Genomic DNA, 22,019 nt, shown 5'->3' with positions numbered 1-22,019 from the left:
CGTTTAAATAACTGCATTCTTTCTACATGGTTTTCTTCATGGACTTCCTTCCCTTTTTTAAAACTTAGTTTTAACAATCTTAGTTTTAAAAAAACCTGCTTTTCCAGAGGTTTTTCCTGTTATTTGATATAGTGAATGATGGCCTCATTACCTCATGGCTGAATTAGAAAGCTGTAGGTACAATAATATGAAATAATATTTACACTCTTACGTCTTTCACAGAGTCATGAAACATATGTTGGTTTGATGTGACCAACAGAAGAGTTTTGCTCTGGTTTTAGTTCAAACAAGAAACAGCCCTAGAACCTGTTGAGAGGAGTCTCTTCACTTCATAGCTAAAGCAACCTGCCAGCGTTCTTTTTTTCTAGCCCTGGGCAGGAAGATAAAAACCTATCAGCAGACAATACTCAAGTGAAGTGACTGATATGAATTCGGGATTTGGTCTGTTTGCTCCCTAACCCCGGAGTTCCTCAGAGCTGCAGCTCCCTGCTCTCTTTGCAGACAGAGGCTGGCTGTGGCTGACGGCCACGTGCCTGGCCTGGTGCACACCAGGTGCACACACGAGCTGAGGGATCCTCCCTGCACACCCCATCCTGGGAGAACCGAGTTCATTGAGGACTCTGGCACGGTGTTATGGCACGGCAGCAAAAGAAGGCAAAAGAAAGGCTAGAACTGGCACCATTCCAAACACTTTACATTTCGCCATGTGTAATGGAGATAGGAACTACAAGGTTCCTGTTCATGCACAATTTGCTGTCTGAGAGCACTCAGTTCTCCAATCACAGGGGCTTGCAGGTCTGTGTCTGAGATAATTTTTAAAAACATAAACAACCTTTACGTGCAATACCTGTGTATCAAAACTTCACCATACAAATCACAAGGTCATTTCTACTGTTAAGATTGATGAAAAAAAACCCAAAAAGCAAAAAACAAAAGCAAAACTGTGACCAAATAAAACAGGCAAACAAAACAAGCACCAAGAAAAAAAACAAAACCAACAGAAACATCCCCACAACTGCAGAAAAAGATAAAAATAGGTGAAGGAGGCAGAGATACAAGAGCAACCAATGGGCAGAGGAACTACCTGAAGGACAGCTAATGAAAAAGGAGATAGTAAGTGGCTACAGCATCAAACTAGCTGGGGACCTGAGATACTGTTCTCACCCTTCTGAAAACAATCTGACATAAAAATGAACAGCAAATAAATGATGATGATTGTGATAACGGGAGTCTGCATGTTTAGCTTTAATATATCCATTGTGTGTGAGTTGTGTTTTCCTTGTTAAGTCACATCATCTGGCAAAGTCACATCTGTTTCTGTGCAAAGAAAAATACTGCAGTGGAAAAGGAGGCCGGCTTGGAAAACATTGAAAGCAAGAGCTAAAAAGGAAGTACCTGGTTTTAATATGTTGTTTGGTTGGTTTGCTGTTTGTTCATGGGTTTTTGGTCTGCCTTGGAAAGCAGCCCCTCAGATGTTAATGCACACAACATATTGTTTGTAAACGGCTGTCTTTGCAAAAAACCTGGCAGTTTTGTGATGCAAGACAGAAACAGCTTCCCTTGGGCTGCAGATGGAAGGCTTGGAAATGTGTTCCAGAAACTCCTGATAGGACAGAGTCGGATTAACACAATATAATGTGACAAAGTGCAAGATGTAAGTTATCCAATCAAATAATCAGAGTATTTAAATGCCAAGCAGCGGGAAAGGGCCCAGCACTGGAATGATAGGAAACAGACACAGAAGCTTAATGGACAAATATCTCAGCCAAACCAGACCAGAAGCACTGGGAGCACAAAGGGAGACACCCAGGATGGTAGAAATAAATTCACTTTCATAGGCAGAGTTATTGATGGTTAATTATATGCCGTTATGGAATGTTAATGAATATAATGAGTTGACATATAATTAATATGGTACGTTATTGAGTTGAATGTACAGTTGTTTAAGTGTATGCATATGGCTACTAAACAGAGAAAGGGGGGTGTCAAGAAGGGGCAAGTGTAAGAATTTTCTAGAAAAGTCACATCCTGGTGTGATGACAGCAACTGGAACTACGACTGGGAAACGAGCCACCCAGTAAGATTGCTGTGTTCCAAAATGATTGGTCAGGACTGCACCATCTTACAGAGCTGCCAGCGACCCAGAAAAGGGCCAGTGGGCCAGAGGATCCAAAGCTCACCAATCAAGCACCCCCAGGAGACTTTAAAAATCCCTGGGTGCGGAGCACCCGGGCTCTTTCGAGGGCACCTCGTGTCCGCAGGAACACCTTGTTACACAGCACTGTTAGAGCTACCTCTGGCTTGGCGCGCAGGCCCTCGGCTTACCCTGAGGCCTCGTCCTCTGTTGTTCTAAGCTTTAATAAACAGGCACATGGTTTTTTAACAGCCATCAGCCTCCTTTTAATTTCATTTTGCCTGTTTACCACAAGGAGGCCAAGCAGTATTTTGATGAAGGCCCATGTCATCCAAGAACTGGCACTCCAAATATTAAATCAATTCAAAATGAAAGGGTAGGGGGAGGCGGCAGTGAGCTGGCCCCAAAGGTTCAACTCGGGTTTTGTCACGGACATTAGCCAAGTTCCTGTGCTTGTTTTCCCGGACAATTTGTAGTCAAAGAGCTTCAGTGCCTTTGATCAAATCAGTCCTAAGAGCAGCTTGGGTCTGGGTCAGCCATTTAGACCTGAGTAGGGACTGGGGTCTAGCCAACAAAAGAATATTAGCTGCAGGCCACCCATAGAGCTTTTCCTATTAATGAGCACAAAGCCTTGATTTTTGTAAACAGAGGGATGTTGGGAGGATTTTTGCACCATCAGGCCGAGGCACAAGGCTCTGTGCTCAGGGACAGTGGGCCCAAAGGTTTATAAGTTATTTTATCTCAGCTTTGAATAAACTTGGCCAAGTGTCCCTTTGCTGTGCTCAGAAGAGGAAAAAACCCCCTCAAGGTTATCCTGCTGCTGCACAGCTCATGAGGGATCACTGCACACCTTAGGAGAGGCCATAAATACTCCTGTGTGCCTCATGAGGGATCCCTGCACAGCTCAGCAGAGACCCCAGAATATCCCTGTGTTCCTCATGAAGCCCAGGCCCAGATGATCCCACTGAAGGAAATGTGTCCTCAGCCCAGGGACGCCCCATGGGCTCCCCCCGCCCCTCGGGGCCCCGCCGCCGGTCACAGCAGCCCCTGCCTGGCTCCTGCCTGCCCACACCGTGGGCATCCACGGCTGCTCCTGCCCATGGAGCTCAGCCAGTGCTGCTGCCGGGTGGGCTGTGCTGGTGGAACCACCTGGACATATCGCTGACAACTCAATTTCTTTATTTGAACATAAAACGTGGGCCAAGCCCTGCCCTGGCAGATGGGGCCTGCCCACCTTCAGTCATAGCAGGGGAGCAGGGCCAGGGGGCTCAGGGGCAGAGGGTCTCGTTGTGGAGGGGTGGGTTTTGGGAAGGGCTCAGGATGGTCCAGCAGCTCTGGAACACGGGTCAAGTTCTCTCTGCCTGAGTGGTTAGGCTCCTCTTCTGAAGATGCACTGGTGCTCCTCTGGAAAAGAGCAGTGGCTGAGGCCCCAGCTGCCAGTGGCACACAGGGACCCTCCTGCACAGCAGGGCCCAGAGCTGGCAAGGCTCCCCAGTGTGGTGGTGCGTGTTTTGGAAGTTGCTACAACGATTTATTATATCAGTTAGAAGTTCAATGTTAGGAAATATTGGTTGGTATATTCCTGGTACCCCCTATTTTTTGCCATCATAATGGTTTCTTCCAGGTTGTTCACTCCTAAATTTCCCCTACACTTAGCTGTCATTCAGAGTGTCAATCTTCCTGTTCCTCCCCTTTCAGCCTTAAATAGATGTGTCAATCCAAGTTGTGCTACCCACCTCCCCTGTCTGTCATTGTAGCCACCCCCATTTGGTTCTTGAAAATTCTCTGTCAATCATCCCTGTTCTTTTAGTTGGTTGGTCTTCTGAGGCTTCTCCCCTCCCCTTTCTCTTCCCCATTGGTTATAACCCATGATGTAATCACCCTGTACTCTGTCTCCATTGGTTATTCCATGTTGCCACCCTTTCACTCCCACACCCTTTATAAGTTGTAGCCAGCTCCCATTTGCCTCGGCACTTGTTCTTGACTTGTTTTGGTAATGTAGCCTCCTTGGACTGCATACAAGCGTCCTCTCCTTTATCCTTTTGTCTTGGCTCCTCGTAGCACCACAGTGCAAGCGTGACCATAGTGGAAGCGTGACCCCTGCCGCTGCACACACTGCTACCTGGCAATCTCAGTAGAGACCCAGGGGCAGCCACTCTCCTAACACCCACCGGCCGCTCCGGGGGATTGTTAGCCGGCACTCTAATACCCAGGGGCTGCCAGAAGGTGTTACACCCCAGCACGGCTGGAGCGGCTGGCACACCTTGGCCCAGCTGCACAGCTGCCCCTCGAGGCCCCGGCGAGCAGGGGACGGCTCTGGGCAGCTCCCTGGCCAGGAGAGGGCCCCGAGCGCCTCTGCCTTTCAGGGGCAATCTCGTCCCCGCTCTTTCTCCTGCCCACCTTGCTGTGCCTCTGCCCTGTGCCCCTGGGGCTGCTCCTGGCCAGGCAGCCTCAGGGGGAGCCAGCACTGGCTGCAGCCCCAGCGGCCCCCCAGGACAAGGCCCAGCAATGGAGAGGCCAAGGAAAGCACTGGGCAGCAGCAGAACCCTCAGCAGAGTTCTTTGGACAGCCATGGACAGGGCACAGCTCCACTGCAGCCTCTCTGGGAATCTTCCCTGTCTACCAGCATCCTCCACTGCAGCCTCACTGGGAATCTTCCCTGACTACCAGCAACCTTTAAAGGAAGTTTTTTGAGGTGGAGACCAGCAAAACAGTCTCCATTTTCTCTTCCAGCAATACCAGAATCGGGCAGAGCACATCATCAGGCAGAGTGCTGCTCCAGCCACAATGGCTGTAATCTTCATCAAAAAAGGTGTTCCCCAACAAAAATCTCTTTTCATGCTTTTCCAGATATTCTCAGCATATGTTGAGGTGCCAGCCGCATTTGTGGGAGCAATGGGGAGTGTGAGCCATCACTATTTTCCACTGCTGAGCTGGCAGTAGGGTGGATAGGGCCAGGATGTTCTCACTCTCTCTTTCCCCCAGAGCTGGGGCCTGCAGGCACCATGCTGTCCCTTGGCACAGGACTGCTCAGTACCCAAAGCCCTGAGCCTGCATGCCGTAATTGTTCTGTGCTGTGCTGCTCTGCTCCCAGCAATGTGTGACAAAGAGGTGGATAATGTCCTGTCAGCTGGTGCCAAATGCCTTCCTGCAGAGGCTGGGGAGAAGCTGCAGCCAGGCCAGGCTGGGAAACAGCCCTGCAGCCGTGAGAGCAGCAGCGGGGCAGCGAGGCTGCCATGGATCCCTTCCCGCTGTGCCGGGCACGGCCTGTCCAGATGTGCAGGGAAAGGCCCTGGCTGCTAAGTCCCAGGGGAAGGGGGAGGGAAATGCACCCACCACGGCGTCTCTCCAGATCACTCAGCATCTGGTCTAGATATCTGGCTGCCTCCAGGGATTTCTTGTCTCCTATGTCTTGCTTCATCTCTCTAGGAGGACCTTAACAGAAAGGTGTTGCACATCTCCTTCAGGCCGCAGTGGCAGTGAGTGCCCCTGGGTGATTGGTGCCCTCCAAGGCACTCCCTCAGCTCTGCCTTCCACCCAGGAGCAGGGGCAGGGGCACCACGAGCCTGTGGTGGTCCCACACTGGGATGGAAGGAGCTCCTTGCGGGGTAGTCGGGGCAGAAAGGACTCCCTGGAGCTGCCAGCAGCTCTAAACCCAGCCCCAGCCAGGGCCAGGGCTTGGCAGCAGCAGCAGGAGCAGCTCAGGCTCCCTGGGGCTGGCAAAGGAGCTGTGAAAGGCTCAGCCCCGGGGCACAGCCCGGGGCCCGTCCCCTTCCCTCTCTGCTCTTCTCTGGGGCTGCACAGAACACGGAATGACACTCCGGCATTGCACATGGATGGAAGATGGACAGCTAAATACTCCTTCCTCCCACTGACAGCAATGCTGTGGGATCACTCAGGGCTTGAGAAAAGAGCGGGACAAATTTTCCTGAATCCATCAACCTTCAAAAGAACTTAAGGGAAATTGTAGAAGAGAGCTCTTGCCACATTGACATTAATTATTCTGTCAGGAAAGGTACATTGAGAACTTGCCTTCAGCATCTGGCAAAATCTTCAGGCCATCATTCAGCAGCATTTCCAAACATCCAAGTCAGGATCCCAATCTAGAAGGGAGCAAAAACCAGAACCAGTTATTGGTGTGCTGGTATCCCCTCTTTCTGTGGGAACTGGGTGCTGCAAGGGGGTCGGGTAAGGCCGTGGGATCCAGATGTGGAAGGACAAGGCCAAAGCTGCACAGGGGCCTGGAGAGCAGGGAGTTTTGTGGGGAATGGGATCTGCCCTCTTTGGGAGGGAGCACACCCTGCCCAGCAGCTCTGTCCAAGGGCTGTGACACAGTCCCAGCCCAGCTGATCTCACAGCTTGGGGCATGAAGGGATTGGAGAGCAGCCCAGCCAAGAAGGACTTCGGGCTGCTGCCTGATGAGAGGCTGGACATGAGCCAGCCATGTGCATCCAAAGCACAGTGCCCAGCAGGTTGAAGGAGGTGATTGCACCACACTGCTCTGGTGAGACTCTACCTGGAATACTGTGGAAGATGTTTCATATTGCTGGCCGGGGATCTATGTACAAATCAGAAATGGGATAGGACTGCTGAGGAACACAAATTGACCTGTTTCTTTTCTAGCATCAGTCTCATTACATGGTTGTGACAATGGGCAGATGCCAGCTGCTCACATCCCTGGCAGCAGACAAAGAACTTAATGTTACAACATACTTTGAAAGTTTTTTGACCTGTCATACAAAGCAAAAGTATAGTGACAATAGATTTATCCAACCACTATAAGCAGCACGTACCTTTTCTCTAAAAAATGCTTGCTTCTTTCCAATACAATACCTACTTGCATTTTAAGCCTTAAAACCCAATGTACAGAGCTCCATTAGTAAGCTTAGAACTTCCTACTATCTTGCTAGATATACTTTTCTGTAGCTTAGGGTGTTATTCTAGGCAAGCGTTAATACACAGACCATTGTTCTATTTGTCCTTACTTTTCTATTTCTTAATTAATTTTTCTGCTGTTCTGTGGTTTTGTGACTCAAAACACACTCAAGCTAAGAAAGCCTCTGCAGATTTCATGACATGGGAAGGTTTGAATGATTCCACATGCTCATGGATAGCCGGGTTTGTCTTCCACAAGTGAATTGTCCATGTGGCAGCTACGTCTTTTCCTTTGGGGGATTTATCAGAAATGCACAGAAAACTAACAAGCTAAGCATAAGCTTGAGGGATGCAATGAGTGCAACATATCACTAAAGGCATTGGTTCTGTTTTTGTAGTGTGTGTTGCAGGTGACCATAGTTTTTGCAGTTGGCAAGTAAAAATTTTCAGCTAAAGAACTAGCTGTGTGTCAGTGCTGTGAGCAAGCAAGGTGGCAGCTTGATCCTGGCCTGGATTCCTTCATGGGACTGTCTTAATGCTTCTTTTCTGTGGTTGTACTAGTCATGGAGTGACGTGAGGAGTATACACAGTAACATCTGACTGTAGTTCAATACAAAAATTGAATACAGTTCGTCTTGCTCCAGTCTTTTGAGAAGACTCTTTTCCCTCCAGTCTTGAAAGTAACAGTTCTTGGTGCAGAACTGTTTTTTGATGACTTTTGTAGTCTTTGGCCATGGTCTGAAGAGCCGCTAGCCTTAAGTGACATGCTGGGCATTAAACCTGAGGCTTTGTGCAGGATACAGCATGGGGGCGGTTTCTCTGTGAAGGCTTTGGGGTTTATTTTTAAAGTCTTTAAAGGAGAAGGAAAATCTTTTCAGAGGCTTTGTACCAGGCATTAGATTTGGATTGGCATTATAGGCAGTGTCTTTGAGGTAGAGTAATTGTAAATTGACTTCACTCTTCACTGCTTCACTGTGAGAAGAGTGGTAACAGGAGAAGTTACTCTGGGGGATGTTTGGGATAAAGCATAAGAAGACAGGTGTGGAAGGACAAGAGATTTCCTAATAAGTTGTTGGTGTCTTTGGTACCAGGGCAAAAACACAAAAACACTGTGGAAACCCAATATAGAGAGAAAGGCACCCCCATACAAAATGTTCAGTACCCCCTTTTATACACAAGTGGGTATCACAGAACAGAATGACAAAAGCAGTGCTGAAGTTTCATGCTTGTTATCCTCCTAACCTGAAAAGGCCTTGCAAGGATGTCTTTGGATTTTCAGATGCATTTTTTGATGGAGAATAGAGCCTTAGCTCCAGGCTTGAGCATTTGATTTGACTTTATTTTTGCAATTGTTAGTAGGGGCTGTTTTTGTCTAAAGTAGTATCATTCCTGACACTGGTAACAGGGCATACAGTAGTTCCACTGTTGGGTGGGTATGCTGCCAGGGTTGTGCCCAGCATGGCTGGAGGACCTCCATGGAATCAGTTCTTTGTCACCTGTGGTTCAGTCAAATCAACCTGGCGTCTCTGCTGATGGTGCTCACGCCACTCCAAGGAGTTTGAGATGTCACATTCCCTCTTTAGATTCTCCCGCAGTGTTTAGAACTGTGTGCTGCGGGACCTCCCCCGGGATTGGCTCCTTGTCATCTGTGGTTCGATGAAAGAAGCTTGGCGTCCTTGCTGAAGGTGCTCACTCCTCCTTGGGGAGGCATGGATGCCCTGTTCAGTCTGTCTGTCATAGCATTCCATCCTCCTTGGATTCTCCATCAGGGGCAGCGTGCTGCAGAACCTCCGTGGGGTTCGGCTCCTTGTCATCTGTGGTTCTCTGTAAGAAAGCCGGCGCCTCTGCTGTTGGTGCCTGCTCCTCCCTGAAGAGGCACGGATGTACCAGTAATGCCTTAGAGCTCGTCCCTCATCACGTTCCATCTCCCTTAGATACTCCGTCAATTTTTGGCTGGAAGATCTGTGTGACCTCTGCCGGGATCGTCTCCTTATTGCCCTCGGTTCTATGAAAGAAACCTGGTATTCTTGCTGACGGCGCTTACGCCGCCTTGAGGGGGCACGGACTTGCCGTTGGGTCCTTTGGCCCTTGTCACGAGCAGTGTTCTGAGCCCTGCTCTGCCGCTGTCTCCTGCTGCTTGAGTGGCTGTAGCCCTGGGCCTGCTGGACCCTGGTGCGGCCATTGTGATGCCTCCTTGGATACCTGCTTTGGCTCTTCTCTTGGGCCCTACCACGGCAGCTGCCACTGCGGCTGCCACCGCGGCTGCCACCACGGCTACCACTACAGCTTCTGCTGCAAGACTTGTGGTGCTGTCGTCCTGGAGAATGATGCTGACATCCTTCTGTAGAGCGGGACCCAGCTCGCTCTCCTTGAATATGGCTGGCAGAGCTGACGGACTCCTCCATAGAGTGCACCTCAGAGTTACTGTCTCTCACCTTGTGGAATGTATGTGGGAAAGGTGACTGGCGTATCAGGCCTTCCACTCTTCTGTGGAACCACTCTACCACGCAGTAATAACAGAAAGGGCGCCAATGCCAGCTCACGGAGGCTCAGTCATTAATGCCAACTCAGCAGATTGAGCACCTTTGGTTCTCAGAAGCACCTGGACGTGCAGCCCGGGACACCTGGATGGTGCTGGCAGCAGGGAAGAGGTGCTGCTTTCTGCCAGGTCTTCCTCTGAGGCTATTTTGCCCTGCAAACCAAAGAGATAAGCTGGTGTGGTTCCTGGTGCTGATGACACAGTCTGCAGCCAGCAGCAAAGCTACTGAAGTTGAGCATTAAAGAACTGCCCACTCTGCCTCAGCACAGCACTTGGGCTGCCACCAATGCCAGGGACCATCCTGGGTCAGATGAGAAACACTTGAGTGTCTTGGCATGTTCTAGCTCTTGAGGCAAGATGGTAACTGACCTCTCTGATATGTGCAGGCAGGAGCTGGGACACTGGGAGAGGAATTCCTGGCCTCTCAGCAGCTGCAGACAGAGCCTGAGTGCATGGCAGATTGGGACCAGCACCCTAGACCCTGTCAGGATCCTTGTGCAGCAAATCTTCTCTGTGCCTTCAGAAAGCAGACAATGGGATGGAGGCCCTTTTTCTTCCCCCACATTCAGATGTCTGTACCCAGTGGAGGAGGCCAGACACTGTGGCCTTTTGGGGCTTCCCCAAGCATCCAGAAGGCTTGTTGTCACAGGTGTCACAATGACTCCCCAGTGACTACGTGGGGCTTTCAGGTTCCACACCCAGAAGACACAAACTCCAGCCCTAAGAAATGAAAACTTCTAAGGCAGCTCATCTCACATGGCTGCTCCACTCAAGCAACATCCTAATGCCATATTTTTAATATAAATTCACAGGTTACACTGATGATACTCAGCCCTATGTTCTGTTTTAGAAATAAACCAACGCAAGGCATTTCTTACTTCTCAGTCTACTTTGCAGGTCAAAAGAGGTGACACTCCACTGGAGCAGTCTGTTCAGTGTGCAGCTCCCCACATAAGTAAAGATGGACATTCTGGAGTGTCCAGTAAGGGTTCAGAAGATGATGAAGGGTCCACGAAGACAGGCTAGGAGTGCTGCCTCCAGGCTGCTCAATCTGGAGAAGACTCTATAGGGGATCTTTTCCAATGTATACCAATAACTGAAGGGAAGGTACAAAGAAGCCAGACTCTTTTCAGGGGTGTCCAGAACACAGAACGTCTCTCAGAATATTGGGGAACTTTTTTTTTACTGTGAGGGTGACCAAGCACTGTCAGGGTGCTTGTGAACTCTCCCTCCTTGGAGATGATACTCAAAAGCTGTCTGGCTATGGTCACGGGCTAGTCAGAAGTGCTTCCTGGCAGAAACCTGATGGCCCCAGTGTCCCTGCTGCCTTCTTCTGTGGTTCTGGGCTCACAGCTGGGCTCTCCTCACGATTCCTTCTCATTTGCTTTTCTCTCTGTGTTTGACCTTAAGTGCTGTGGGACCTCCCCTGAAATGGGCTCTCTGTTGCCTTTCATTCCCTGGAGGAAACTCAGTTCTCCATTACTGTTTCTTGTGCCTCCCATAATAAGCTGGGACTGGCTCTTCTGGGTTTAGAGTTCAGCCCTCATCATGGAGTGAAACCAATTAAAGTGCCACAGCTTGTCTCAGTCTTGGTAGATAAACAAACTGTTGTTCACATAAGTCTGATAAGCCCAGCTGAAGTAGTCTTTCATTAGCTTCAGCAAAGACGCTACTTTCATTCCGCAACTTCCGTGTACTCTCAGTCGAAAACAAAGCACGAGACTGGCACTGGTTGCACAGCATGGTAGACGATTCAAAGCATAGCATTGTTGTAGTAGATAGGGACAGGCGAACGGAAGATTTCGGGATTTGACGGAAAGAAAGACCCCCCATCCCCCTCTCACCCTGCAACATGTTATCCATTACCCCAAAGAATGTAACCACACCTAACCCAGTAGTCTTCCACTCCTGACTAACCCTAGAGACCCTGCCAACCCCCCCCTGACATAGCAGAGTCCCCAAGACTATTTAAACCCATGAGATAAGATAATAAAGGCTTTCGACCGTCCACCACATTGGTGTCCTGCGTGTGTTGTTAGCCCGAGTGGCCCAGGGGAGACTGGGCTGCCGTGCTGTTCCTTGCAACCAGGTCGCCGTTGTCTCCCATGAAGGCAACATAACTGGTGCCGAAACCTGGGAAAGATTAGCTCGGGTAGCGGGTGTCGCCTGGACAAGAGCAGCGGCCAGACCGGTGAAACCGTGTTCTCGGCGAGGGACACGTCCCCGGACCCGCGATCGTCATGGACGCCATCGCCAGGGTCGTAAGTGAGGTTCATAAGCAATGGGGAATTGAGTGTAAGCTCAAAGACTTTTATCTTGCTATAGCAAGGCTGCTTGAGCTTGGGGCAATTGAACGCCCTGTGGATGTTTTGCATCCGGAGATATGGGAAAAATGCACAGCCATGCTGGCCGAGGACACGAAATCCTCAGGCAGCGGCAAATGCCTTAAGGTGTGGGGCAAAGTAGAGAAAGCCCTACGCAAAGCAATAGAAGAGCAGGAGGCATGGAGCGCAGCGCGTACGTGTTTACTGGTTACACCCAAGCTAGGCGTAGGGGAGGCAACGCAAACCGCCCCTGAGGGTGATCCGCCCGGGAGCAGGGATCCGGGGGGGCCCGGCGCGTCGCCCCCCTCCCCGGGCCGGGGCCCGGGACCCCCCACGGAAACCTCCCAAAAATCCGCGGCTTCCCCATCTGCCCCGCCACCGCCGGTCGGTGGCCTGCTGCCGGAGGTGCAGCAGCGTGCAGAGTTCTTTTGGCAGAGGCGGGGGAAGCCAGAGGCGCGGAGGCCACGGCTTGGGAGGAGATCCTACCCACACCGCCCCCGTATCCCTTTGAAAATGGCACCAGCAGCCAAGGGGAGGGGCGGGGCACGGGCAGTCTCGGCACGAAGAGCCCAGAGGTGCGGAGTTTGACTAATGCGCGTGTGCGGGAGAAAGAGGAGGAGAGCGGCAGAGGGCACGGAGCCAATCGGCAGCCGTGCCTGACGCCGCCACCATGTAAGGGAGAAACCCCCCCCTGCAGGAGGCAGGGCGAGCCCGGGGGGCGGCAGTGGCGCCACCCCCAGGGGGAGGAGCGGGGTCGGAGCCGCACAAAACGGCACTGAGCCCCGGAAGTGTGCTGGCATTCGACTTCCGACTCGGGAGTCCAGCAGCAGCTCCGGCAGCCCGGAAGAGCTGACGGAAGCCAGTTGGGAGTCTGAAATAGAGGGAACAGAGCCAACGCAATTTAAAACAAAACCAAGTAAAGCTTTAAGCTGCACCGAAAAGCAGCCACAATACGAACCAGCCCAGTTTACCGACTGGGGAGAAATAAAAATAGCCTGTGCTGAATGGTCCCCAGCGGCTGCCTTACAAGCCTTCCCGGTGAGGATCACCGGCCCGGAAGGGAACCAGCAGAGGGTATATACCCCGGTAAACCCAAAAGATGTACAGTCAATTGTCAAAGCCATTGCAGAAAAAGGAATTAATTCGGCCATGGTCTCCACATTAATCGATGGTCTTTTTAGTAATGACGACCTGCTTCCCTTTGATATTGAGCCAATAGGTCGCATGATACTTGATGATGCCGGAATGATTGTGTTTAGACAGGAATGGGAGGATAATTGTACAAAGCTATTAGCCCAAGCATCTGGCGCGAGGCAGCCACTACGCGGATTGACTTTATCCAGGCTTATGGGAAAGCACGATGATATGATCATGCCTCAGCAACAAGCCACACAGATGCGGGCTGAGGAGGTCAGGGCGACCACTCGGGCTGCTAGGGAGGCTATTCGTGCTGCCTCCCGGGTCGTAGCCAAGCCGTCGCCGTGGTCCACCGTGAGGCAAGCAGAGAGCGAAAGCTTCACGCAGTTTGTGGATCGCCTGCAGGCAGCGATAGACTCCTCTACCCTGCCGGCAGAGGCAAAGGGCCCCGTGGTAGCTGACTGCTTGCGCCAGCAGTGCAACTCTGTCACCAAAGATATCTTACGTTCCCTGCCAGCCGGAGCCAGCCTGGCTGACATGATCAGACATGTAGTGAGGGAAGAACACCTGACACCCATTCAGGCAGCCATACACACCCTGACCAGTGCCATGGCGTGTTTCAAGTGTGGTGAGGCAGGTCACATCGCGATGAGCTGTCCCCACCCGGCATGGCAGCCCGCCGCGGCGCCTCCACCCCAAACACGCCCGAGAGGAGCCTGTTGGAGCTACGGGAGGAAGGGGCACCTCGCCAAGGAATGCAGGTCCCGGCCCCAGGGAAACAGGAGAGGGAAGGGGCGTGCGGGCCGCACTCAGCCTCCTCCCGCCGCGAATGCAAGGCGGCCCATCTATGCCAACCCCCAGTGGGACGGGGTGCCCTTATACCCCATACCCCCACAGGAGGCAGCCAGCTTCATACCCTCGCCAGCGAATTTCGCAACACAGCCTGCGGTACCTTCGTACCCACTACCGCCGCAAGTAGCGCCCGTGCCGCAGGGTCAGCAGGGGACGCCCCAGAACGGGACCCCTGGGTGGCCCTGGCCATGAAAATAGGGAAGGAGCCCCCGAAGGTGTGGGGGATGTGCCGCCTTTATGGCAGTCAAGACCCCCATGTCATAGGGCTTCAGTTTTGGGCAGACACAGGAGCAGACTGCTCGATTTTTCCCCAAGCACTGTGGCCCCAACACTGGCAATGCAAAGAAGTCCCCCCAGTGAACAGAGTGAGAGGGCCGTCCCGGACTTAAAAATCACCAGACCCCGTATGGGTCGAGCAGTGGCCCCTGCCAAAGCCTCAGATGGCAGCCTTGCTAGAACTGGTTGACCTCGAGCTGCAAAAGGGTCACATAGAGCCCTCCACCAGCCCGTGGAACACCCCTGTGTTTATATGCTAGAAGCTACCTTTCTAACCCCAAACGAAACCAAACCAAACCGAACCTGACTAACTCCTGTTGACTTTGTTATGATGTTAAACCCCCTTTCTACAAAGGCATTGCTTTAGACACCCCCTTCAGTTACTCCACAGCCAGTGCCCCCGACCAGTGCAGATGGGACACTCCCTGCAGAGGAATCACCCTGAGTCAAATCACAGGACAAGGCAAATGTTTTGGCAATGCAACTTTAGCAAAGCAGAAAGGCAACTTCTGCACTAAAGTTGTCAAGCCCAACAGAAAGACCAATAAGTGTGTGGTCCCATCCACATCTGGGATGTGGGTTTGCCAGCGATCCGGAGTGAGTCCTTGTGTGTTCCTTGCCAAATTTAATGACTCTATTGACTTCTGTGTCCAAGTTCTGATTGTTCCTAGGGTCCTGTACCACTCAGATGAAGAAGTGAACCACCTTTTCGAAGAACCTGACAGACTCCACAAAAGAGAAATAATCACAGGTATAACTATCGCAATGCTGCTCGGCCTGGGAGCAGCTGGTACAGCCACAGGTGTCTCAGCCATCGCAACCCAACAGCACGGACTCTCTCAGCTGCAAATGACCATCGATGAAGACCTGCAGAGGATCGAGAAATCCATCTCCTATCTAGAAAAATCAGTCTCTTCGCTTTCAGAAGTAGTTTTACAGAATAAGCGAGGACTGGACCTCTTGTTCATGCAACAAGGAGGACTGTGTGCAGCTTTGAAAGAGGAATGCTGCTTTTATGCAGATCATACGGGAGTCGTTAAAGACTCCATGGCAGAACTCCGAGATAGACTGGCTTAGAGAAAGAGAGACAGGGAAACCCAGCAGAGCTGGTTCGAATCCTGGTTCAATCAATCACCTTGGCTCACCACTTTAATTTCCGCCCTGGTAGGTCCACTGGCAATACTGCTTTAACTGTTACCATAAAACCATGCCTGCTGAACAAGCTAGTCTCGTTTGTTCAGGCCCATCTAGAATGGGCGAACATTCTGTTCGTGGGCCAGCAACAAATGCTGTAAACCAAAAACTGCAAATACAGTCAGTTGCAAAAGCCTTCAAAACTCACCTTGCGAGATTTACTCAGGTTTACCAAACCCCTTTTTTCCTCACCAAGTTACAAGTTTGTACCTCACTCCAGTGCCTATATCTACGACTACCTCATTTTATTTATGAAAAGGAGGGGGGAGATGCAGTAGATAGGGACAGGCGAACGGAAGATTTCGGGATGTGACGGAAAGAAAGACCCCCATCCCCCTCTCACCCTGCAACATGTTATCCATTACCCCAAAGAATGTAACCACACCTAACCCAGTAGTCTTCCACTGCTGACTAACCCTAGAGACCCTACCAACCCCTCCTGACGTAGCAGAGTCCCCCAAGACTATTTAAACCCATAAGATAATAAAGGCTTTCGACCATCCACCACATTGGTGTCCTGCGTGTGTCGTTAGCCCGAGTGGCCCAGGGGAGACTGGGCTGCCGTGCTGTTCCTTGCAACCAGGTCGCTGTTGTCTTCCATGAAGGCAACAGTATTTTATGACCTCCTTCACTGATCTATGTAATTACTGTGCTGCTGATTAATGCAGCAACATAAACCTTCTGTCAACATCTCTATTATGAAGTTTATTTCGATTCTAAATGACCTCACTTTTTATTTCTTACACTGGGATCAGAAATATGGTTGTTAAATTGTTCTATTCCCTCCAAGGCTTTTAAAGAGAAAAAGAATATGGACACTTGATTAAGTAATCCATTTCTAAGCCACCTTCAATGTAGTATAGAATACAGAACGAACTCATATTTGGCAAGAACAATTCTTGTCAAATCAATCCAATTTCCTTTTCTGACACGGCAAATGGCTCAATGGGTGAAAAAAGCAATAGATGTGACATTTTCACTGTAGTAATATCTCAATGTAAGGTGTTTTTATAAACAATACTTACAAATCATGGGATTCTATTAGAATACATGGATGGTGTCACCTTGTGCTGCAGCAGAATTAGTGGGGGGGGGGGGGGAAGGGAGACTAGGGAATAGTGGTTAATTATTTGCCCTCTGGGAATAATTCCTGGGCATTGCATAAAAATGGGACTTGCCTGACTTCCTAAACTGTCCTGTCATCAGGCACTGGCAATTACACACTTTTTATACAATACCAATGGTAAATATGCAATTTCTTGTGTCGTCTTTTTCCTCTGAAATGAATTGAGCTCAAGCTTTTCAGGAAGGAATTTACTGAAATTTACCTTTAAAGTTGAGCTGACTCACTAACTTGACCGGGAGTTAAAAAATAAAAGCTGAAAGACAGTCCAGACAGAAACCTGACACATGGATCAGAGCAGGAAGATCAGGATGGGCACCTGAAGAAAAGAACGATGAACTATTTGATCAACCAGGCTGGTTTAGGAACCCAATGATGTGACAGGGCCAGTTCAAACCCTGGCACAGGAACCTGTGCACTCAGAAAAAGTTCATGTTTAAGTCATACAGATTTGCAGGAATATGAATCTGGAATATGAAATCAAGAATAGCTGATTTTAATTACACACTCCAATTTAGGACAATGTTTAATCACTTGCAGGTATTTAAACACCTTCTTGCCTGAATGCAAACTGTTGTTTCCTGCATTAGGGATTATAACTTAAGGTCATGGTTGGGATTTCAGATCTAAATGATAGCAAACAGGTCTCAGATGAAGGTCTAGAAGAGAGATTTAGATGCTAAAAGAGCTTTGAACATCTAAGCCTAAAGGAAGAAAGCATTTCCTTTATAAATATGAAACTATAAACAGGAGCAGTGTGTAAAGCTCATAGACTGGACTCATTCTTGAATATGAGTCTCTCTGGACGAAACTGGACTTTAGCTGTAGGAAACCTGTGGCTCACCAAGCCAGTAAAGGTGAATTCTCAGGAGAGATACCTGCAATTGTCAATGCTTTCTGCAGGACACCCAAATCCCCCCCGTTCCCCTCCAGCACTTCCTCGCAGCATTAGCTCTTGCCAAATCCAGACCCTGCTCACAAACTCTGTGTGGCACCTGGCAAGGGAGAAAACTGCTCACTGGAGTGGTGACTGAAACCCAGCCAGACTTTAACAGTACACATAAGAGCAACTGAAACACAAGCTGACTTAAACCAACAGGATGAGCGACACTCTGGCCAAGGGACAGGCAGAGCCTGTGGGCTCCAGCTGTCCCTCCCTCTCCACACCTCAGCCAGCCCATCTCTTCCCCTCACCAAGCGCTCCCAGCAGCTCACCCAAGCCACAGCCATGGATGTCAGCTCCTGCACATCAGGAGAAAGGGATTGTCTCTGAGCAGGAGGCCTTTGGGCTGCCTGAGCAGCAGGGTGGGCAAGCAGAGGGAGTGGGACAAGCTGGGACAGCCAGGGCTGTGTGGGGCAGAGCTGCTGCTGAACCCTTTCCCCACCCTAACACACAGCTCTGCACTGCTCATTCACCATTTTCTGCCACTTGGGACACCTCTGTGCCACGCTGGGAACACGTGGAGCGATGGGATTCCATGTGTTATGGAATATGAGCACAGGCATGCAAGACACAATTATCATCATGCATCTCTAAGTTAAATTGTTTACACCAAGAGCTGTTTCACTGGATGGGGAGGTGCAGCTGCTTTGTGCCAACAGAGAATCTCAAAGGCTGGAAGCTGGCCTGGGCCTCTGCTCAATGTGCTACAGGGCTAAAAAAGGGGTGTACTTCCTAAATGGTCAGTCCAGCACCACTCCTAAGCTTGACAATCACTTTAAACGAGCATGCCATTTAAAACTAAGTATTATAAATGAAGGTTATTGTACAAGGAGCATATCATTTACATTTCTAAACTCACACTCTTTGTTTTGATGTAACCCACAAAGTTCCTGCTCTGCAAGGCCAGTGGACATAGTTTATTGCCTTTAAACCTGATCCAAGGTGATCTTTTTTATCCTTCACTGTACTTTGGAAAAGCAATTCCACGGGACAAGAACTCATCTTAAATCTTTGGTGCTCATGCCAAGGAGAACGTGACAGCCCTGACAAGCTGTGTGACCCCTTGTAGCACCAGGAGTTGTGTCATTCATCCCTGACAGCCATCTTAAACATCACGTGTCCTCGCAATGGCTTTTAAATCCTACAGATGTTTAAAGAAATACTTATATTTTCTTTGATCTTCTCCAACCATGCAAGTATTAACATACACAATGCTGACAGAAAGACACTGGATAAAATGGTTATTTTTAGAATTTCCTCACTTCATTAAACAATACAATAGCTATGATGCCACAAATAACACACTATGAATTCTTCTTATAAGCAAACAGAGGAAGTGTGTGTTTAGGAAAAGGCAAGGACTTCAGAAGATGCAATTCATTAAACTACTAGATTTAGTACTGTAAGTAAAAATATATCTATAAATATGGTTTTGCTTTGGGTTAGTGAGAAGATAAACTAGATTTTATTCCATAGGTCAGTCTGAAACTTGGGCAGAAATGTCTTAACACTTAATAACCATCAGTGAGTCCGAGTTTTGTCGGAGATAAAAAGCAACAAAAGCACGTGACTATTAAATTAATGACCAACTTTCTGACTTCTGGAAGGATTTGTTGATGCTATTACAAAAGTGGGGTTTAGTTGGCTCTAGTGTTTTTCCTTTGAGATTCCCACTCTGTTAATTTTATGGGTTTAGGAACCTTTCAGCTCCTCTATTGCCTATTCTGTCAGCAAAGAAGCAATGAAGTCACAGCAAGTTTCAAAACACTGGCCAGAAGTTGTCCTTGTGTGCTTTTCCCCAATTCCGAGGACAAGTGGAAGAGCTTTCTATGAAATGGAGGGTCAGCCATCTGATTACAGCTGGCTTGGGATGGGACTAAGGACCAGGAAATGCAGTGAAAAAAGGAAGTGTGTTGGAAATGGTTTCTGAAGAACTGTCAGCAATTTGCTTTGGGGCTTTCTTGAAGCATTACCATGTTGAGTTCTTGTGCTGTGTGTCTTGAGGAGTAACTTCAGCTCTCTGTAGATCAGTACCCTGACTTTGGCCTGGAAGACTCCCAGGTCTCCTGAAGACTCCTACCAAGAAAATGGATGAGCAGCTTCTAATTTCTCCCAGGCTAGATTTTACAAGGTGATTTGGAGACATCTAATAAGCCCCAACCAGTGATTCTCAAACTCACTTGTGTCCCAGCACAGTGATTTTATAGGCACTTTGTCAGACTCCAACCTACCTGTAGTGCTGCAGTTGTGATTCCAGCTGCTGGATGTATATTTGCAGATGTGGCACCTCGTTAGCTCTCACTTCCAGCTCCTTCACTTTGCCAAGACTGTTCAGGACAGCGTGTCTGGCCTCTTCCACCTTCCTCCTCATCTCTGCCTGCTCCCTCTTCAGGTTACGGTTGCAGTCTTCCAGGCTGACCAGAGCTTCCTGAGAGCTCTTCAGCTCCTTCTCCAGCTCCTGATTGGACCTGATGGCTTCTTCAATCTGCCCATCCCTGGAGCTCCGGATGAGCTCCATCTCCTCCAGGACACTTTGGAGGCACTTGGTCTGGGAGTGCTTCTGTGTTAATGGTCTCTTACCCCCTATGAAGCAGGATCCTTCTTCTGTATGGCTGGCATGGCTCTTCCGCAGCCCCACCTGCAATGACCAGGAGCACAAAGCAGGGAGAAAATGATAGGTTTTAATTAAGACTGAAAGTAGCTAGATTGGGCTTTGTTGGCTTTTTTTTTTTTAATCACATAGAGTTGATCAGCAACTAAAGCTACTTGACCTTTTGCCAAATACAAAAACAAGGAAACAATCTCTGGAAAGTAGTTTTTAATACCTAGCTATACATTCAATTTTCAAATTACTCACTATCATGTTATTGCACAAGTTTCTGTATAGCTTTAATGTCATCACTATGGTCTGTACTCAGGAGTCAAGAAGTCTGCTGAAAAAGATTTCCAATGAAGTTGTGTTCAGAAGAAGAGAGCAGGGAGCAGCTGGGGGTGTTCTGGAGCTCTCCTCTGTTGTTTTCATTTTTCCTGGAACCTCAGACTGGTGACTTCATGGCTGCTGCTGATTTCCTTTCCCTTTTTTAAAAACAAATGGTGGAAGTGTCTTTGACCTGCCTTGCTGGACATTGTGAAGAGAACTGTCATCTACTGCAAGTGAAGTTCTTGCTTTAGGAAAAACCCTGTGGTGGTGCACATCCAGCATATGCTATCAGCACATCCTGACTGCACATGCAGTAGAAGAAGCAGCAGCATTGTACACGTGGGTTTGTTTAGCTGAGCTCCCCTACACTTTAAACAGAGTGCTCACCACAACTATAGCTAATGGCACACCGGTGCCATACCTTGCTCCTTAAAGCCTCCCTGTAACTCAACTTTGCAAAGCAAAGTTAATGCCGAGGCAGAACAGGCAACCGCGGTCTCGGTGCGGCAGTGGAGGGGCTATAAGCACCGACTTTCCGAGAGCAGCATCTCTCCCGAAGCACTCGGGCCCGGCCGAGCCGCCCCCGGGAGGCCGGTGCAGAAGCCGGCCCGGACTCACCTGCAGCGCCAGGCACCGCGCCCCGCTGCTCTGCAGGGCGGCGCGCAGGTCCTCCCGCAGCTCCCGCAGGTGCCGCTCTCCTCCCGCAGCCTGGCGATGCGCTCCTCGGCCGCTCCAGCGCCACCATCTCCTCGCAGCGCTCTGGGCAGCGGGGCCCCGGCGGCCGCCGCTCGGCGGGGGCTGCGCAGGCGGATCGGGGTCTCGATGTGCTCGCTCTCCCGGCCCGGCGGCAGCCGCGGCCCCGCGCGGGTGCTGAAGTGGCCGCAGAGCCGCGCGTGGAACTGGCGGAAGGGGAGCTCGGCCGAGAGCCCGTCCCACAGCCCCGCGCACTCCTCGGGCTCCGCCGCCTCCTCCAGCCCCAGCACCCGGCACAGCGTGCGGCAGTCCTCGCCGGGGATGCGGCCCGCCCCGGCGCGGTCCAGGCGGTGGGAGATCTCCTGCGGGTGCTGGTCCAGGCCGGTGGCCAGCACGGCGATCTCGTTCTCCACGCCGCGCTCCAGCCCGTAGTGGTAGGCAGGGCGCTGCCCAGCCACTGCGTGCGCCGGGCCGGCCGCCCGTAGGGGTCCCAGCCCTCCGGCGGCTCCATCGCCCCGCCCGGCCCGCGGCGCTGCCCGAGCATCCCGAGCGCCCGCCCGGCCGAGCGCTCGGCCCCGGCCCGCGGCGGGGCGGGACGGGCGGGGCGGGGCCGCCGCCGCTCCAGCGCCGCTCGCCGAGCGAGCGCCCGGCTCGCCCCGCAGCGGAGCCGCGTCCGCCTTTGTCCGGCACGGAAAGGGATTCCGGCAAAGCGGCCCGGTGCCGCCCCGCTCCGTTTGTCTGCCAGGCCCGCGCCCCAAGTGCCTCTCTCATTTCTTAACTCCTTCCTCCCTTCTGCTTTCTCTTTAACGCGAGCAGGACAGCAGCATCACACAATCCACTTGGACAAGTAAAGCTCGTGAACGAGTCAGTGCTTCCACTAAATTAAAAACCCAATGTGCTTGAAAGCCGACCTTCTGTGCGCTCAGACCTCCTCAGCTCTGTCGATGAGGTGACTTTATGGTGCTGCTGTGTGGCTTTACAGAGGTCTGGGATAGAGAAGAGTAAGCGT

At 50.6% G+C, this 22,019-nt stretch overlaps 1 protein-coding gene and 1 pseudogene across 2 annotated transcripts; both read right to left on the bottom strand.

Annotated features, from left to right (window-relative positions):
- Positions 1 to 5,898: 5,898 nt before the first annotated feature.
- Positions 5,899 to 21,521, bottom strand: LOC144246988 (EF-hand and coiled-coil domain-containing protein 1-like; annotated as a pseudogene). Its single transcript, XR_014958208.1, has 3 exons — positions 20,936 to 21,521; positions 19,629 to 20,035; positions 5,899 to 6,237 (listed from the first exon to the last, which is right to left on the bottom strand). The product of XR_014958208.1 is annotated as an EF-hand and coiled-coil domain-containing protein 1-like (transcript).
- Positions 6,247 to 11,799, bottom strand: LOC146766298 (uncharacterized). Its single transcript, XM_085590178.1, has 2 exons — positions 11,738 to 11,799; positions 6,247 to 9,547 (listed from the first exon to the last, which is right to left on the bottom strand). Exons 1-2 carry the CDS (start codon positions 11,797 to 11,799, stop codon positions 8,608 to 8,610), a joined length of 1,002 nt encoding a protein of 333 aa, XP_085446304.1. The 3' UTR covers positions 6,247 to 8,607.
- Positions 21,522 to 22,019: the final 498 nt, after the last annotated feature.

The sequence above is a fragment of the Lonchura striata genome, chromosome 12 (assembly GCF_050655825.1).
Source record: "Lonchura striata isolate lonStrDom1 chromosome 12, ASM5065582v1, whole genome shotgun sequence".
In the NCBI taxonomy this organism is placed as follows: Eukaryota; Metazoa; Chordata; class Aves; order Passeriformes; family Estrildidae; genus Lonchura; species Lonchura striata.
The sequence above is the reverse complement of the archived record's forward strand: the minus strand, read 5'-3'. Positions and strand labels throughout refer to the sequence as shown.